This window comes from Corythoichthys intestinalis, chromosome 13 (assembly GCF_030265065.1).
Source record: "Corythoichthys intestinalis isolate RoL2023-P3 chromosome 13, ASM3026506v1, whole genome shotgun sequence".
In the NCBI taxonomy this organism is placed as follows: Eukaryota; Metazoa; Chordata; class Actinopteri; order Syngnathiformes; family Syngnathidae; genus Corythoichthys; species Corythoichthys intestinalis.
Genome location: NC_080407.1, coordinates 47,016,756 through 47,031,669, shown reverse-complemented (window position 1 = coordinate 47,031,669; position 14,914 = coordinate 47,016,756). Strand labels below are relative to the sequence as shown.

The following is a 14,914-nucleotide window of genomic DNA, read 5'->3' as shown; positions in this document are numbered from 1 at the left end:
TAGAATCGAATACATGACCGTCAATGGCAAGGACGTGCATTGGTGTCATTGGCATCTGTGTAGATAGACGCCAATGGAAAGTAAATGCCATTGAAAATGAATGGGAATTTTGGACATACATGGTTGTCAATGGCTTACTATTAGAAATGAATGGGACAGTTTTTGGCAAATTTCTGGGGAACCGAAAGTTTTTTCCCAAATTCTGTATACAACTTTTATGCACTTCACCATTCTGGAATTTTTAATGTCAAAATTATGTGGTTTGGTCAAAAATTGTAGGACAAGTAGCGTTTTGAAGAAGAAGAAAAAAATCTGAAAATCCTCGTTTACAGGCTAATGCAAATAAGGTTGCTTAAAAGTTGGTGGGTACAATTTGAGAATCCTGAAAAATTGGTAGTGTTATGTCCCTCCCGTCCCTATGCAAACCTACGCTCTTGAGTCAATGTATTTTTGAAGCAATTGTGGTTCTTCTTTCACAATAATGCATGTCCAATAGGCTGCAATTGCTCATATTTTAGTGCCATTGGCAGCGCTAGATGTCCAAATTATTTTGACTGAGAAGGCTGTCACAGATGTAGGTTCTATAGTTTGTCTCTAATGATTAGAAAATATAAAAATGCAGTGCTGGACTGTTTTTGTGAAGGGGCGTGGCCTCTTTAGCCATGATGGACTGGAACAGCTGATGACTCCGGTCTCAGTCGGCGACTCGGCGGAGGGCAACAACAGCAAGCTTGGAGACATGGACTCAATGGACAAAATATTTCACCCCAGGTCGGGATGTTGCCGCAACAACGTGTCTAAATGTTAATTGCATGTTAAATCAGTATGGCTGAAGCTGAAACAGACCTTAGTCCTAACCCCTCTAACCCTTATTGGTCCCTTAACACTTAAAACCACAGTTTTTGTACTTCAGATTTTAATCTAAAACAATTTTTTGTCAGTTTATGATTGTTTTTTTTAGAGTGTTTGTGTTTTGACATGAAATATTTTGCTAGTTAGCGCATGCACTGTGTTAGGCCATGTTATTTTGAGAGACCAGCTGTCGTGCGCGTGCCTGAGAAATGGATAACATGACAGTGGCTAAGTGTCATTTCTCCTCCCAGCCTGGCGGCGGCGCTGATGAAGCTGGATCCCGAAGACGGCGAGAAAATGATGGAGTATTTCCAAACCCACGCGCTGCTAGCCAGAGAGAAATCCCGTAAGATTGGCTTTCACGACGGGAACTCGCGAGCTGCACGTTGAGCGCCTTTTGTCGCAGTCCTGCAGGCGTCGGTACGCGAGCAGAAGAAGCTGCTGGTGGAAAACGGGAAACTGAAGAAGGACATCGAGCAGCTAAGGAAAGAGCTCCACGACAAACAAAGGAGACGCGTCGGTACGACCTCTGGCGCGACCTCGAGAAATGTTTTCTCTCATTTTCATCCGTTTTGTTTTAGCTAAAGCCCTCCTCTCGCTGAGCAAACCTGCCGACCCACCTTCGCCGACTCCCTCGAACGAGCTCGAAGCAGAACGCGGACGAAAAGGAACCAAAATGGCGGACGTGTCGCATCTGAACCTGCGAGTAGGGCGGATCCTCAGCGTCCGCCGCCACCCGCTGGCAGCCAATCTGGCCGTTCAAGACGTGGACTTGGGGGAGAACACCCCGCGCGTTGTCGTCAGCAAGTGGCGCTCAGACCACGTACGTCTTTGGCATCTTCTTTATCCTCATCTCTTCGCAACTCATTTACTTTCAACTGTTAGCTCGTCGGTTCGTTAGCCGTGTTGCTCTGCAACGTCAAGGCCGGGAAAGTCAAGGGCGTGGCTTCGCAGGCCCGGCTCCTGCGATGCTTTCACCCTGACGGGCCCTTCGAGCTGCTGGCCCCGCCTCCAGGCTCCGCCCCAGGGGACAGAGTCACCTTCCCAGATTTCCCAGGTAACGAGCACTCAAACTGACAGTCGGATACCCTGACAACTTGGGGTGTGACAAAATATCGTAATGGTGATATATCATTAGGGTTGGGCATCGGGCATCAAGCATCGATGGGAACTGGTTCTAACACTTCGCTGCTCCCGGAATCGTTCAAATTTTTAAATTTCGATTCCTTGTTTCGATGCCCTGACCGCGGAAAGTTTAAAGACGAATATTTATATACAAGTTATAATTAGCCCTGTGAGTCGTTCATTTAATTAAAAATAAAAACGTCGAGAAGTTAAGACTTTAATATAAACTATGCAATTTTTTGGACCCTGCATTTTTTTTTTTGACCCTGCCTCTTAAAAGAATCGGAAATCGTTCGGAACCGGAATCGAAACGTGGAATCGGAATTGGAACCGGAATTGATCAATTTGAAACGATGCTGATGGACAAAATATTATGTGACCCGAAGTGAATTAGCACATTATGCGTTATGATAAATTCGATCCGGGTCAAAGGGCGGAACGATGGGGGAAATATTACATTATGCCTTTGTGATGTATGATTGCTTCTGTGACATAGATTCTAACAACGTATATTGTTTTTCACCTTGTGCCCATAGTTAGGAGACGCGCCTGAGTAGGGAATCTCACGAGAGAACTTGTTTTGCACCATAGTGCGCGCTTGAGTCCCATAAGTTAGGAGGGAATCTCACGAGATAACTTGTTTTGCACTCATAATATTTACCGTGGGAACACAACATCTGCTACTGGACAGCACAATCTGGGAACCACGCAAGGAAAAGCCCCTTTTTCGAGGGGCTGAACCAAAAGTAGCTTTGTCATTGGAAGGGGCCGCGCCACCTGGGAGCCCCCGTGTGGTGCGTCCCTACAAAAACCGGACATTTCTGGGCGACCCGTGAAGTCCGCCAGCGGGTCATGTACGGATCGCCTGGCTATGTTCCTTCGCCACCTTACCGGAGCGTTGACTCCCGCTTATTTTTCACAGTAAGTGATTTTCATTGCTAAAGGAACACCTGGTTGTGCTGTAACGGTTTCGCAGGGATTGTGGGATTGACAAACTCGATCTAGCGTCATCGTTACCCTTGTTATGCTTGTTTTTGATACTTGTTTGCTTGCTCTTGTGGGATTACAACCAATAAATATAATTTATTCTGCATTTTCTAATCAATAATCATTGTCTATTTTGCAAAAGTGTGCTTGTTACTGATTCACCGCGAACCTGGAAATTTCGGAAAACAGATGCCCAACCCTATATATCGTGATACTTTGTATCCCAAAAGGTTACCGATACGCTTCCGCCAAGAATCGAGATATCGTTTTAAAAAGGTGTCGATGTACAAAAAAAAAAAAAACTAACAAGTTGTTATCAAAATCTTCCACCATAATACAACCCCTAGCAAAAAGTCAGCAGGCAATCATTTTTGTAAATCTCACTGGAACGGCACCAAAGAAAAGTTCCAGCATCATCACCTTGTCGAGTCAAGAATCTGCATTGGATAAGGTGTCGAGAGTCAAGAATCTGCATTGGACAAGGTGATGATGCTGGAACTTTTGTTTGGCGCTGTTCCAGTGAGACTTTAAATGGCCCAAAATGACCTAATTGCCTGCCATTGACAGCCATAGATGTTCATTCGCTGCCATCCCTCCCAGTTCAAATGGATTGGACGTCTACTAGTGATAAATTCATTCCAATTCACACTAGAAGCTTGTTTTTCTGTTAATTAGCTGTTTGTAGATGATCTTAGAATGATTTCCTGACCAATGTATCGATAATCGTTGTATCGCCATATCATCAGATCGTCGTTGTCGTGAGCTTTGTATCGTAAATCGTATCGAATCGTGAGGTACCAAGAGGTTCCCGCTCCTACTGACGACTAAATTCGGGTACGGTTTTCAGGGGAACCGGAACGTGAGCTGCGGCCCAAACGGCGCTTGTGGGAGCGTGTTCAACCCGGAATGCATGTGGATGCGAGGGGCGTGGCCAACTACCAGGGCTGCGACCTGCAGGTGAAGGGCAAAGGCCCGTGCAAAGCGCCGTCCCTCACCGACTGCGCCATCGGTTGCACGTAAACGGTGTTGAAGATGCTTTTTGATGATGTCATAATCAATGGACAAACTCAATCATACTGTATGTCATGTTTGTTTGTATCAATAAAAAGTACAAATGAAAACATCTGTTTTTTTCCTTGATTAAAAGTAATACATTTTAAAAACAAGACTCTTCTATAGTTTTCTGAGCGAAACATGGGCGTTGCCATACTTGACAATTTCTGCTATAAAGTGTGGTTGAAGTAAGCAGTGTGTTGACAAAGTTAAAACTTCAAAATCAAAACAGAGAAACCCACGGAATCTCCAAAAATGGATTCTGCACGACGTAGATGAGACTCCGAGACTTTCTGTGCTGTGCATGAACTCCTGGAAGCGCTATATATATGGCTTGAAATGGAATGTTTTGATCTGCAACCAGCTTGTAGCTGCAAAGCGCCAGTGTGGATCTACCTCGCCTTTCACCTCAAATCGAAACCAGCTGCAGACAATAAGTTAAGAATGTGCTTTAAACCTAATGATCCACTTAAAATATTGAATGCTTGTTGGGCAAATTATCCCACTAATTCGGTTCTTTTACATCATTTCAAAAGTGAGATAATTTGCTGGATAACATGAAATGACATCAGTCGTAAGCATTCAGTAATGCCCATGATAGTGCCATGTCATTATTATAATCATAAACTCTTTTTAAAGTCTTATGACGCCACAGGCAAGCATTCATTAATGCTCATGACAGTGTCATTTCATAGTTATGATTGCCTAATAAGAGTTTTATGGCACCACTGTCATATAAAGTGTTACCAAATCTGTAGTGCTGCAATGCATGCTAGGAGGCATGGTGGACAACAACAGTGTTGACAGCAGGTGGCAGCAGAGGGTGACTGTCTCCCCCAAGGGACCAGTGATGGCCAAATGCAGCTTGCAGCCAATTGGTTCAAAACTTTATGGTGGTTCATTTGGTCTTATGACAGTCATATGATGCCACTGTCAAATAAAGTGTTACCAAATACCATAACTAGCAATTAATAAAACAACTGGAACAGTAACCGAAGAAATAATTAGTACAGAACATGAATTTTGATTGTTATTTACATTTGTAGCAATGCTTTGGCCAAATGAAGCTTCTTGAACCAATAAAGCTTCACAGAGAATTGGTTCAAAGCTTCTTGGTGGTTCATTTGTGCTTAAGACAAATGTATGATGCCACTGTCAAATAAAGTGTTACCAAATACCATAACTAGCAATTACTGAAACAACTGGAACAGTAACTGAAGAAATAATTAGCACATAACATAAATGTTATAGTTATTCACATCTGTAGCGCTGCAATGCATTCTAGGAGGCATGGTGGACAACAACAGTGTTGACAGCAAGTGGAAGCAGAGGTTGACTGTCTCCCCCATGGGAGTAGTGATGGCCAATTGAAGCTTCTTGAAGCAATGAAGCTTTGCAGCCAATTGGTTCGTGGTGGTTCATTTGGTCTTATGACAGTCATATATTGCCACTGTCAAATAAAGTGTTACCAAATGCTATAACTAGCAATTAATGAAACAACTGGAAGAGTAACTGAAGAAATTCTGCAGTGCGAAAACGCATGCTAGGAGGCATGTTGGACGACAACAGTGGTGGCAGCAGAGGTTGACTGTCTCCCCCAAGGGAGCAGTGATGGCCAAATGAAGCTTTGCTGCTAATTGGTTCAAAGCTTCATGGTGGTTCATTTGGTTTTATGATGAAACTGTCAAATAAAGTGTTACTAAATACCATAACTAGCAATTGATGAAACAACTAGAAGAGCAACTGAAGAAATAATTTGCACTGAACATGAATTTTGTAGTTATTTATACCTGTAGCGCTTCAATGCATGCTAGGAGGCATGTTGGACAGCAATAGTGTTGACAGCAGGTGGCAGCAGAGGTTGACTGTCTCCTCCATTGGAGCAGTTATGGCCAAATGAAGCTTCTTGAAGCAATGAATTGTGGTTCATTTGGTCTTATGACAGTCGTATGATGCCACTGTCAAATAAAGTGACACCAAATACCATAACTAGCAATTAATAAAACAACTGGAACAGTAACTGAAGAAAAAAGGAGGACAGGACATGAATTTTATTTACATCTCTTAGCGGTGCAATGCATGCTAGGAGGCATGTCATGAAGCAATGAAACTTTGCAGCCAATTGGTTCAAAGCTTCATTGTGGTTCGTTTGGGCTTATGACAGTCGTATGATGTTATTGGTTAGTATCTTTTGGTGTAACGCAGTGAGGACAGCTGCGGCTTATCGTCTTGTGCGGCTTATTTTTGAACAAACGCTGTTTTCATGTCAAATTTGGTGGGTGGCGGCTTATAGTCAGGTGCGCCTTATCGTGCAAAAATTATGGTAAATATTCACTTTGACATTGAAAATAGAGGGTCAATCATAAGAAAAGAGAATGCGAGCAACACGTGATCATGTTTATTGGGAATATTAAATCTGGAGCCAAACGCTGATCTTGTCTGAGCTCACAATAAAACCAAACAAAAAATATAAGAGGTGCTACAATTAAAGGGTTAAGTTGGGAATTTTTGACGTAAGGCTTAATCTTCGAGTTACCCGGGTTTAATTAGTCAATTGAGTTGATTTCAACAAATTCCGTGCAGTTTGTCCGTTGTTAGTTTCAGTGCTCCGGAGCGGCTAAGCTAGTGCGAGTCAATGGTGCTTGCTTAGCATGCTAATAGAAAAACACTATTAACAGATCTAACATAGTCAAATAAATTCAAAATGCAGATCATTGTTCGAAATACCTATGTGTCTCGTCATACTAGTGCTGCAACGATTAATCGATTAACTCGAGTAATTCAATTAGAAAAAAGGTTCAAATTAAATTTTGCTGCTTCGAGTATTCGTTTCATTAAAGTGGCGTTGTAATGGTTTGTTTTGAAAGTTTGGATTTAGGTTTTATCGATTTGGGTGGATACACTGCTCTCTAGTGGCAACAGTGAATATGACAACTCATTTAACATGGCTGAATCAAGCTGCTCCCTGTTAAAACTAACATAAGCTAAGTTTTTGTTTGAGCTAATGTTTTTTAATACATTCCCAATTCATTTTATAGGTATATTTAGCGTTTTTTTGTGGGAATATGTGTATGAACGATTTATTAAGAGCATTGAAAAAAAATTTTTTTTTTTAGCATTTTATAGCATTTAAGCTAGCTGACTTTTGCTATGTTAGTTTGCCAATTGTTCTTTTGTTGTCCTTAGAACCTTTTTTTTTTTTTTTTATATTGTTTGAGGCTCAGCTCGTGTATTTTAATTTTCTGTGTTCCTTATCCGATTACTCGATTATTCGAACAATCTAGTTCATCGATTAATCAACTACTAAAATAATCAATAGCTGCAGCCCTAAACATGCTAGCCTGGTGTTTAAATTTCCACGAATTTCTTAAATGGAATGAATCTCAGAGAAGTGTTGTAACGATTAATCGATTAACTCAAGTAATTCGATTAGAAAAACGATGTGAATTGAATTTTGCTGCTTCTAGTATTTGATTAAAGTGGCGTTGTAATAGTTTGTTTTGAAAGCGTTTGCATTTAGTTTTACTAATTTGGGTGAATACACTGCCCTCGAGTGGTGACAATGAATGTGACAACGCATTTTAAATAGCTGAATCAAGCTGCTCCCTGTTAAGACCAACATAAGGTAGGTTTTTGTTTGGGCTGTTTTTTTTAAATAGATTTGTAATTTAGTTTATAGGTATATTTAGCCGTTTTTGTGGGAATGTGTGTTTGAACCATTTGTTAAGAGCATTGTAAAAAAAAAAACATAATATTAATAATTAGCATTTTTTTAGCATTTACGCTAGCGGACTTTTGCTATGTAAGTTAGCCAATTGTTTTTTTTGTTGTTCTTAGATTTTATACTGTTTGAGGCTCGGCTCAGGTATTTTAAATTATGTTCCTTATCCAATTACTCGATTATTCAAGCTAACTAGTTCGTTGATTAAATGACAACTAAAGTAATCGATAGCTCCAGTCCTAGTTCATACTCCAATTATTAACATGCAATGGTAAGTTTTAATAACTACCCTGAAAACATAGCCAACAGTATTGATTGCATGGGTCATCTGTGATTCTCATATGTTGTTTTTATTGTTATGCTAGCTAGCCTAGCCTCTCCATAGCCATGAAACTAACAACTAACTCACAAACCGCACAAAATTTCTTGATATCAACTCCATTGACTAATTAAATCCCTACTAACTCAATAATTAAGCCTTATGTCAAAAATTCTGAACTTCCCGTTTAAGGACCTCTGTATGTAAGCCCCAACTTTGAAACTGTGTTGAATCTGGAGGGGCATACACTCGAAAAAGACTGGTCACCTGCAGCGGAAACTAACAATCTGGATGGACAGGAAGCTGATTAACATGACCATACTGCATCTGCATGGGCGTCACTTCCAGTCAAACGGGTTCGGAACTACAGTCCCAAACAAGTCTTGTCGCTTATCCAAGACATAAAGGTCAAATTTTTTCGCCTACAGAAAGTAATGTGAAAATTGAACAAAAAATGTACTTCAAATACAAAAACATGTCACATAACATAAGCGAATTAAGTAGTGGTGCTGTGAGATCCAAATGTCATATTTTGTATGACATCCTTGGGCTTCAGCAAGGATTCATACAATTTATTGATGAAGTCATCAGGAACATCAAAGAAAGCAGTCTTGCATGCCTCCCAGAGTTCATCAACATTCTTGGATTTCGTTCTCCATGCTTCCTCTTTCATCCTGTTCATGTCTGGTGACTGGGCTGGAGGATCTTGATCTTCTTTGCCTTGAGGAACTTTGAGGTAGCGATTGAAGTATGCGATGGAGCACCATCCTGCTGCAGAATTGGTCCCTTTTTATGGTTAGGAATGTAAGAGGCAGCTAAGATTTGTAAATATTTCAGACTATTTATGTTGCCTTCCACCCTGCAGGTCTCTCGCACACCCCCATACTGGATGTAACCCCAGACCATGATTTTGCCACCACCAAACTTCACTGTTTTCTGAGTGAATCTCGTATCCATGCGGGCTCCAGTAGGTCTCCTGCAATATTCGCGGCGACTGTGGTGTAATTCAATGGAAGATTCATCTGAAAAATCCACCATTTGCCACTTTTCCAGCGTCCATCCTTTTGACAGGCTGTGGGCCTTGGTGGCAGGGTGGAAGGCAACATAAATAGTCTGAAATATCAACAAATCTTAGCTTCATCTTACATTCCTAAACATAAAAAGGGACAAATTCTGCAGCAGGATGGTGCTCCATCACATACTTCAATCTGTACCTCTAAGTTCCTCAAGGCAAAGAAGATCAAAATCCTCCAGGACTGGCCAGCCCAGTCACCAGACATGAACATCATTGAGCATGTCTGGGGTAGGATGAAAGAGGAAGCATGGAAGACGAAACCCAAGAATGTTGATGAACTCTGGGAGGCATGCAAAACTGTTTTCTTTGATGTTCCAGATGACTTCATCAATAAATTGTATGAATCCTGGCCGAACCGCATGGATGCAGTCCTCCAAGCCCATGGAAGTCATACAAAATATTACATTTGGATCTCACAGCACCACTACTTAATCCGCTTATGTTATGTAACATATTTTTGTATTTGAAGTACATTTTTTGTTCAATTTTCACACTACTTTCTGTAAGCAACAAAACTTTTGTCTTGCCAAAATTGGACCTTTATGTCTTCATTAAATGATAAATCTTTTTTCAGTGAAACAAGTATATTTTTGTACATTCAACATCATTTGGGAGGGTCTTAGCTTTCATATGAGCCATTCCTGAAACCAATTGAATAATTAAAAGACAGGTTATTAGCAACTGTTTCAATAAAATGGATAAGCGACAAGACTTTTGTCAAGGACTGTAGTTTAAAAATACACAAGTCTTGACTGTGGCTCATCAACTGTCACTTGATCCATTCCGCGTCACTTCCTCCGACACTCGCGCAGTCTGGTCTTTGATGGATGAGGGGCGTGTGAGCGAGAGTAGCCCGCCGACTTGGACTTGACCGCCACCAGTAGGGGCGATGAGGGCGCGGCGACACGTGGCGCGCGACAGGCCAGTCCTCTGCCGCAAGGGCATCTCTGGAACAGCTCCGGCGCGCGACCCCTCCGCCGTGAACAAATTTGTCCCTCCTGTAAAACGGGTTTGCAGATGCGCGTCCAGAAGTGGCGAGCGCAGCAGAGCCCGTCCGAACAGTCCACGGCGGATAAACAGGGGTCGCCGACTTGACCTAGCGATGTGATGACGCGCGATGTGACGTCAAATCCCTTGTTGTCGGTTGCCAACAGTCCAGGATTGCACAATCCCACTTCATCCGGGACTGTTGGCAACCCTACACGCGGAGCTTACCTTTACCCGCTGCCGTTTTATCTTTCTTGCTCCATCTGGCTTTGCCGCGGGTCCAGTCGTCACGCTCGGTAACTTGTTGTGATTTCGTGGCCTCCCCGCGAGGGATGCACACACCTGTGCGGGACGCAGTTGAAGTCTTCAACACTTGAAAATACAGCAGAGGCCGACTCGGCCTTTCTCAAGACAAATACTCCTAATATTCCCAAGCAATAGCCGATTTGGCCTCTCCTCCGGAAAAACCCAGAGATGGCCAAAATGACCCAAGTGCTTTTGAATTAGCAAGTCGTTGTCTGACAGACAGCAACCATTCATGTGTAAATGCAACCACTAGACATAAATTGCGGTAGTATGTGGCTCAAACGGAAGGGAACACACCATTTTTTAACTCACTTCTCCTATACTCCATGCACAAAAAAACTGAAAAAATGGCCCAAATGTGTAAAAAGTGTTTTAGAACTGCAATTTTAATATAAAGAAGGAGTTGTGTCTATAGTTTAGAATGACTGAATCAGGGACATGAATCATGGATTTAAAATACATATTTAGGCCTTTTTTTTTTCTGTTTTTGAGTGTGGAGTATAGGAGAAGTGAGTTTAAAAAATGGCTAGAAAAAATGTGTAAAACTCCATAAGTAAATATTGCTTGACTTGAGCTGGCACGAATTATCACACCTGTGTTCACCTGTGGTGTGTTCCCCTCCGTTTGGGCCGCATACCAACACAGTGGTTCCATATGAACGGCTGTTGTCTGTTGGACAACGACTTACCAATTCAAAAGCACTTGGGTGATTTTGGCCACCTCTGGGTTTTTCCAGTGGAAAGGCCATATCAGCCTTGCTTGGGAATATTAGGAGTACCAGAATTCTCCGGGACTTCTAGTGTTATTAAGGCAATAAACGAACCAGAGTTCCTTTAAAATTGATCTGATTTTACTTGTCTTGAATGTGATAGACAATTCTTACTATTGCTGCAGAGGTTGCCCGGGCAACACATCCCGTCTCTACGGCAACGCTTCTTCCTCCTCCTGCACGTCCGACAACGGGAGTGGGCAGGACCTGTGTAGGAGGTGTGGCAATAGCTTCCCTCGCTGCACTCCAGGTCGCTAATGCACTGCCTGAGCTACATACATCAAGAGGTGAGCGTAAAAGTGCTAACGCTACCGGCGGCTACAGAGGAGCGCTTACCGTTAGTTCCCAGGCGCTCCTGTTGAACGAGGCCACGGGCACCACCACCGTCCTGATGGAGTTAAGTTGGACGCGGGCCGCCCTGGCGCAGGCGGACACCATAATCGCAAGGGAGAGCGCGCACAGGAGCGCATCCATGTTACCAGTCATGCTCAAAGCAAGGAGAAGTTCTCAAGTGCTTACATGCACGCTTGGACTTTATAGGCGCGTGCTTGTGACCCGCCCCCGATACCCCCTTGTCTGGTAGCTCCACCGATACAACGGGGGCAGTGAGGGTTCATTTACAGCAGGGGTGTCGAACCTATTCCACAAAGGTCTTTGTTCCAACAGATCCAGCACAGACAGTTCAACCAATGAGGTTTCTGCTAAAACAAGCAGCATCTGACTGCAATCAATTGTAAGACACCATATTGGTGAAGGGCTGTCCTCCTAATGGGTTTGGACAAGAACCTGCACCCACTGTGGCCCTTTGAGAACTGGTTTATTGCTTATTGAAGAAAGTTGGTTTTGGGTGGAAAAACGAGATTTTAGGGCCTACATTTAGGTTCTACATTTAGGGGTACACGTTTGCTAAAATCAGGACTTGCCTGAGAACAACTCACCGAGGCCAAGATCAAGACTTTTTGAAGTTGAGAGTAAGACAAGAACAAGACTTTTCAGGCCAAACTGAGATATGACCAAGACTTTTGGGAGTCTAAGCCAAGCATACAGTGGTATGACAAAGTATCTAAACCTTTTGGAATTCCTCACATTTCTGCATAAAATCACCATCAAATGTGATCTGATCTTTGTCAAAATCACACAGATGAAAAAACAGTGTCTGTTTCAACTAAAACCAACCAAACATTTATAGGTTTTCATTTTTTAATAAGGATAGCATGCAAAAAATGACAGAAGGGGGAAAAATAAGTAAGTCAACCCTCTGCCTATTGAGACTTAAAGAGTAATTGAAACCAGTTTTTAACAAACATTTTTAGTCAGATGTGTTCCCAATCACTGATGAGTGGTTTAAAGCTGCTCTGCCCACTATAAAACACACACCTAGTAAGAAATGTCTGGATGGGAAACATTGTCTACTGTGCATCAAGGCTCGGTCAAAAGAGCTATCTGAAGACCTGCAATCAAGTATTGTTGATTTGTATAAAGCTGGGAAAGGATACAAAACCATCTCTAAAAGTCTGAATGTTCATCAATCGATATTCAGAGAAGTTGTCTACAAATGGAGAGAGTTTGGCACTGTTGAGTCTCTCCAAGTAGTGGCCATCCACCAAGGATGACGTCAAGAGTTTGGCGCAGAATACTCAGAGAGGTAAAAAAGAAGTAGCTGCAGATCAGTCTGGCACATCGATTAGGACTAATCTTGGCCCATTCTTCTCTACAAAACTCCTGTAGTTCAGTCAGATTCCTGGGATGTCTGGCACGAATCACTCTCTTTAGGTCATGCCACAGCATCTCAATGGGGTTCAAGTCTGGACTTCGACTTGGCCAGTCCGGAACATGTATTTTGTTCTTCTGAAACCATTCTGAAGTTGATTTACTTCTGTGTTTTGGATCATTGTCTTGTTGCAGCATCCATCCTTTTTTTGTAGCTTCAACTGTCTGACAGACGGCTTCAGGTTTTGAATTCATTCTTCCATTAATGATTGCAAGTTGCCTAGGCCCTGAGGCAGCAAAACAGCCCCAAATCATGACGCTCCCTCCACCATGCTTCACGGTGGGGATGAGTTGTTGATGTTGGTGAGCTGTTCCATTTTTCCTCCACACATGACCTTGTGTGTTACTCCCAAGCAATTCAACTTGGGTTTCATCAGTCCACAAAATATTTTACCAAAACTTCTGTGGAGTGTTCAAGTGCCTTTTTGCGAACATTAAACGAGCAACAATGTTTTTTTAGACAGCAGTGGCTTCCTCCGTGGAGTCCTCCCATATACACCATTCTCTGCCATAGTTTTACATATAGTTATAGTATAGCCAGTGATTTCTGTAAGTCTTTAGCAGACACTCTAGGGTTCTTTTTTACCTCTCTGAGTATTCTGCACTAAACTCTTGGTGTCATCTTTGGTGGACGGCCATTTGTTGGGAGAAAAGCAAAAGTGCCAAACTCTGTCCATTTGTAGACAACTTCCCTGACTGGCAGCTTTAAACCACTCATCAGTGATTGGGCACACATCTAACTTAAAATGTTTGGTAAAAATTGGTTTCAATTGCTCTTTAAAACTCCTTAGAGAGAGGGTTCACCCTCTTATTTTTCCCCGTTCTGCCATTGTTTGCATGCAATCCTCATTAAAAATATGAAGAACTATAAATGTTTAAGTGTTGTTTAAGTTTCAATGTTTAAGTTGAAGCACTTTTTTTCATCTGTGTGATTTTGACAAAGATCAGATCACATTTGATGGTTATTTATTTAGATCATCTTCCCAAGTTTCCATACGTTGTAAGGATAGAATAGACCCTACCATTATTAAGTGAACTATTTACATTATGTTCAGACTTACATTTATCCCTTTTCACTTGCTGAATGTACCAGTCCATTTTTTCCCCCCTTCCAACGCACGTTTGATTGGTTGATGACTTGACTCCCCGCCCCCTCCTGACGCCACACAGACACAGACGCACATTCACACAACCCCGCCGACAGAAATACAACATGCCGCCTCCTCCTAGAAGTTTTTTTTCAGCCAGCACAAGCCACTGTAAGTATGGTAAAAAGATGTCAATGTTCTGGAGGTGGGGGAAACACCACAAATTTTGCTACTAAAATCCAACCTGCATCACACTTAGCATAGCATTAATCTGTGTGAACTTGCTAACCTGAAAAACGACTGCGGTCAGGCCAGCCTCCACAAACCAAGAGACCAAACCTGCACCCTTGCATTAAGAGGTAGCATATTGCTAAAGAACACATTGTCTGAGACCAGGACTTGCCTGAGAACAACTGACCGAGGCCAATACCAAGACTTCTTGAAGTTTAGAGTTAGACAAGAGGAAGATTTTTAGGAATCCAGGCCAAGAAAAGATCTAAACCTTTCAAGAAACCAAACTGTGAAAAGACCCAACTTTTGGAAGTTGAGTCCAAAACAAGACCAAGACGTTTGGCAGTCCAGACCTTGGTCTCAAAGAGTCTTACAGCTTTGAGAGCGTTCCAACACTAATTCAGGGGTGCACAACATAAATCAACAGACAAATTTCATTCACAATCGAAGGCCTGTTATGAAAAAGAACTTTCCTGCTCCACCTAAATGCATTATTGGAAGTTGGGCAACCATGACTATCAGTGGTGGCTGCAAATGGTACACAGTATGTTCTGCGTTGTATTCCAAAAAAAAAAAAATCACAATGGCACTGAAACAAGATAAATAAAAAACCTTGAATGCGAGACACCAG

General features: G+C 42.2%; 2 protein-coding genes across 2 annotated transcripts; one reads left to right on the top strand and one right to left on the bottom strand.

The window, feature by feature from the left end:
- The first annotated feature begins 616 nt into the window (after window positions 1-616).
- LOC130928683 (aminoacyl tRNA synthase complex-interacting multifunctional protein 1-like) lies at window positions 617-4,043 on the top strand. The gene is made up of 6 exons (XM_057855399.1): window positions 617-771; window positions 1,104-1,198; window positions 1,259-1,372; window positions 1,434-1,675; window positions 1,738-1,909; window positions 3,812-4,043. The coding sequence occupies exons 1-6, from the start codon at window positions 617-619 to the stop codon at window positions 3,982-3,984; spliced, it is 951 nt and encodes a 316-aa protein (XP_057711382.1). The 3' UTR covers window positions 3,985-4,043.
- Window positions 4,044-9,803: 5,760 nt separating this feature from the next.
- Window positions 9,804-12,418, bottom strand: LOC130929195 (dickkopf-related protein 2-like). The gene is made up of 4 exons (XM_057856206.1): window positions 11,531-12,418; window positions 11,309-11,465; window positions 10,348-10,461; window positions 9,804-10,228 (listed from the first exon to the last, which is right to left on the bottom strand). The coding sequence occupies exons 1-4, from the start codon at window positions 11,678-11,680 to the stop codon at window positions 9,921-9,923; spliced, it is 729 nt and encodes a 242-aa protein (XP_057712189.1). The 5' UTR covers window positions 11,681-12,418; the 3' UTR covers window positions 9,804-9,920.
- Window positions 12,419-14,914: the final 2,496 nt, after the last annotated feature.

What these genes read in the sequence shown, in the direction of transcription:
- LOC130928683 (XM_057855399.1), top strand. Translation starts at nt 617, where the DNA reads ATGCAGTGCTGGACTGTTTTTGTGAAGGGGCGTGGCCTCTTTAGCCAT. An exon ending in GACAAAATATTTCACCCCAG is followed by an intron (nt 772 to 1,103) that starts GTCGGGATGTTG and finishes TTCTCCTCCCAG; the next exon opens with CCTGGCGGCGGCGCTGATGA. An exon ending in CAAACAAAGGAGACGCGTCG is followed by an intron (nt 1,373 to 1,433) that starts GTACGACCTCTG and finishes GTTTTGTTTTAG; the next exon opens with CTAAAGCCCTCCTCTCGCTG.
- LOC130929195 (XM_057856206.1), bottom strand. Translation starts at nt 11,680, where the DNA reads ATGACTGGTAACATGGATGCGCTCCTGTGCGCGCTCTCCCTTGCGATT. An exon ending in GGGCAACCTCTGCAGCAATA is followed by an intron (nt 10,462 to 11,308) that starts GTAAGAATTGTC and finishes CGTCCCGCACAG; the next exon opens with GTGTGTGCATCCCTCGCGGG. An exon ending in TAAAACGGCAGCGGGTAAAG is followed by an intron (nt 10,229 to 10,347) that starts GTAAGCTCCGCG and finishes TCACATCGCTAG; the next exon opens with GTCAAGTCGGCGACCCCTGT.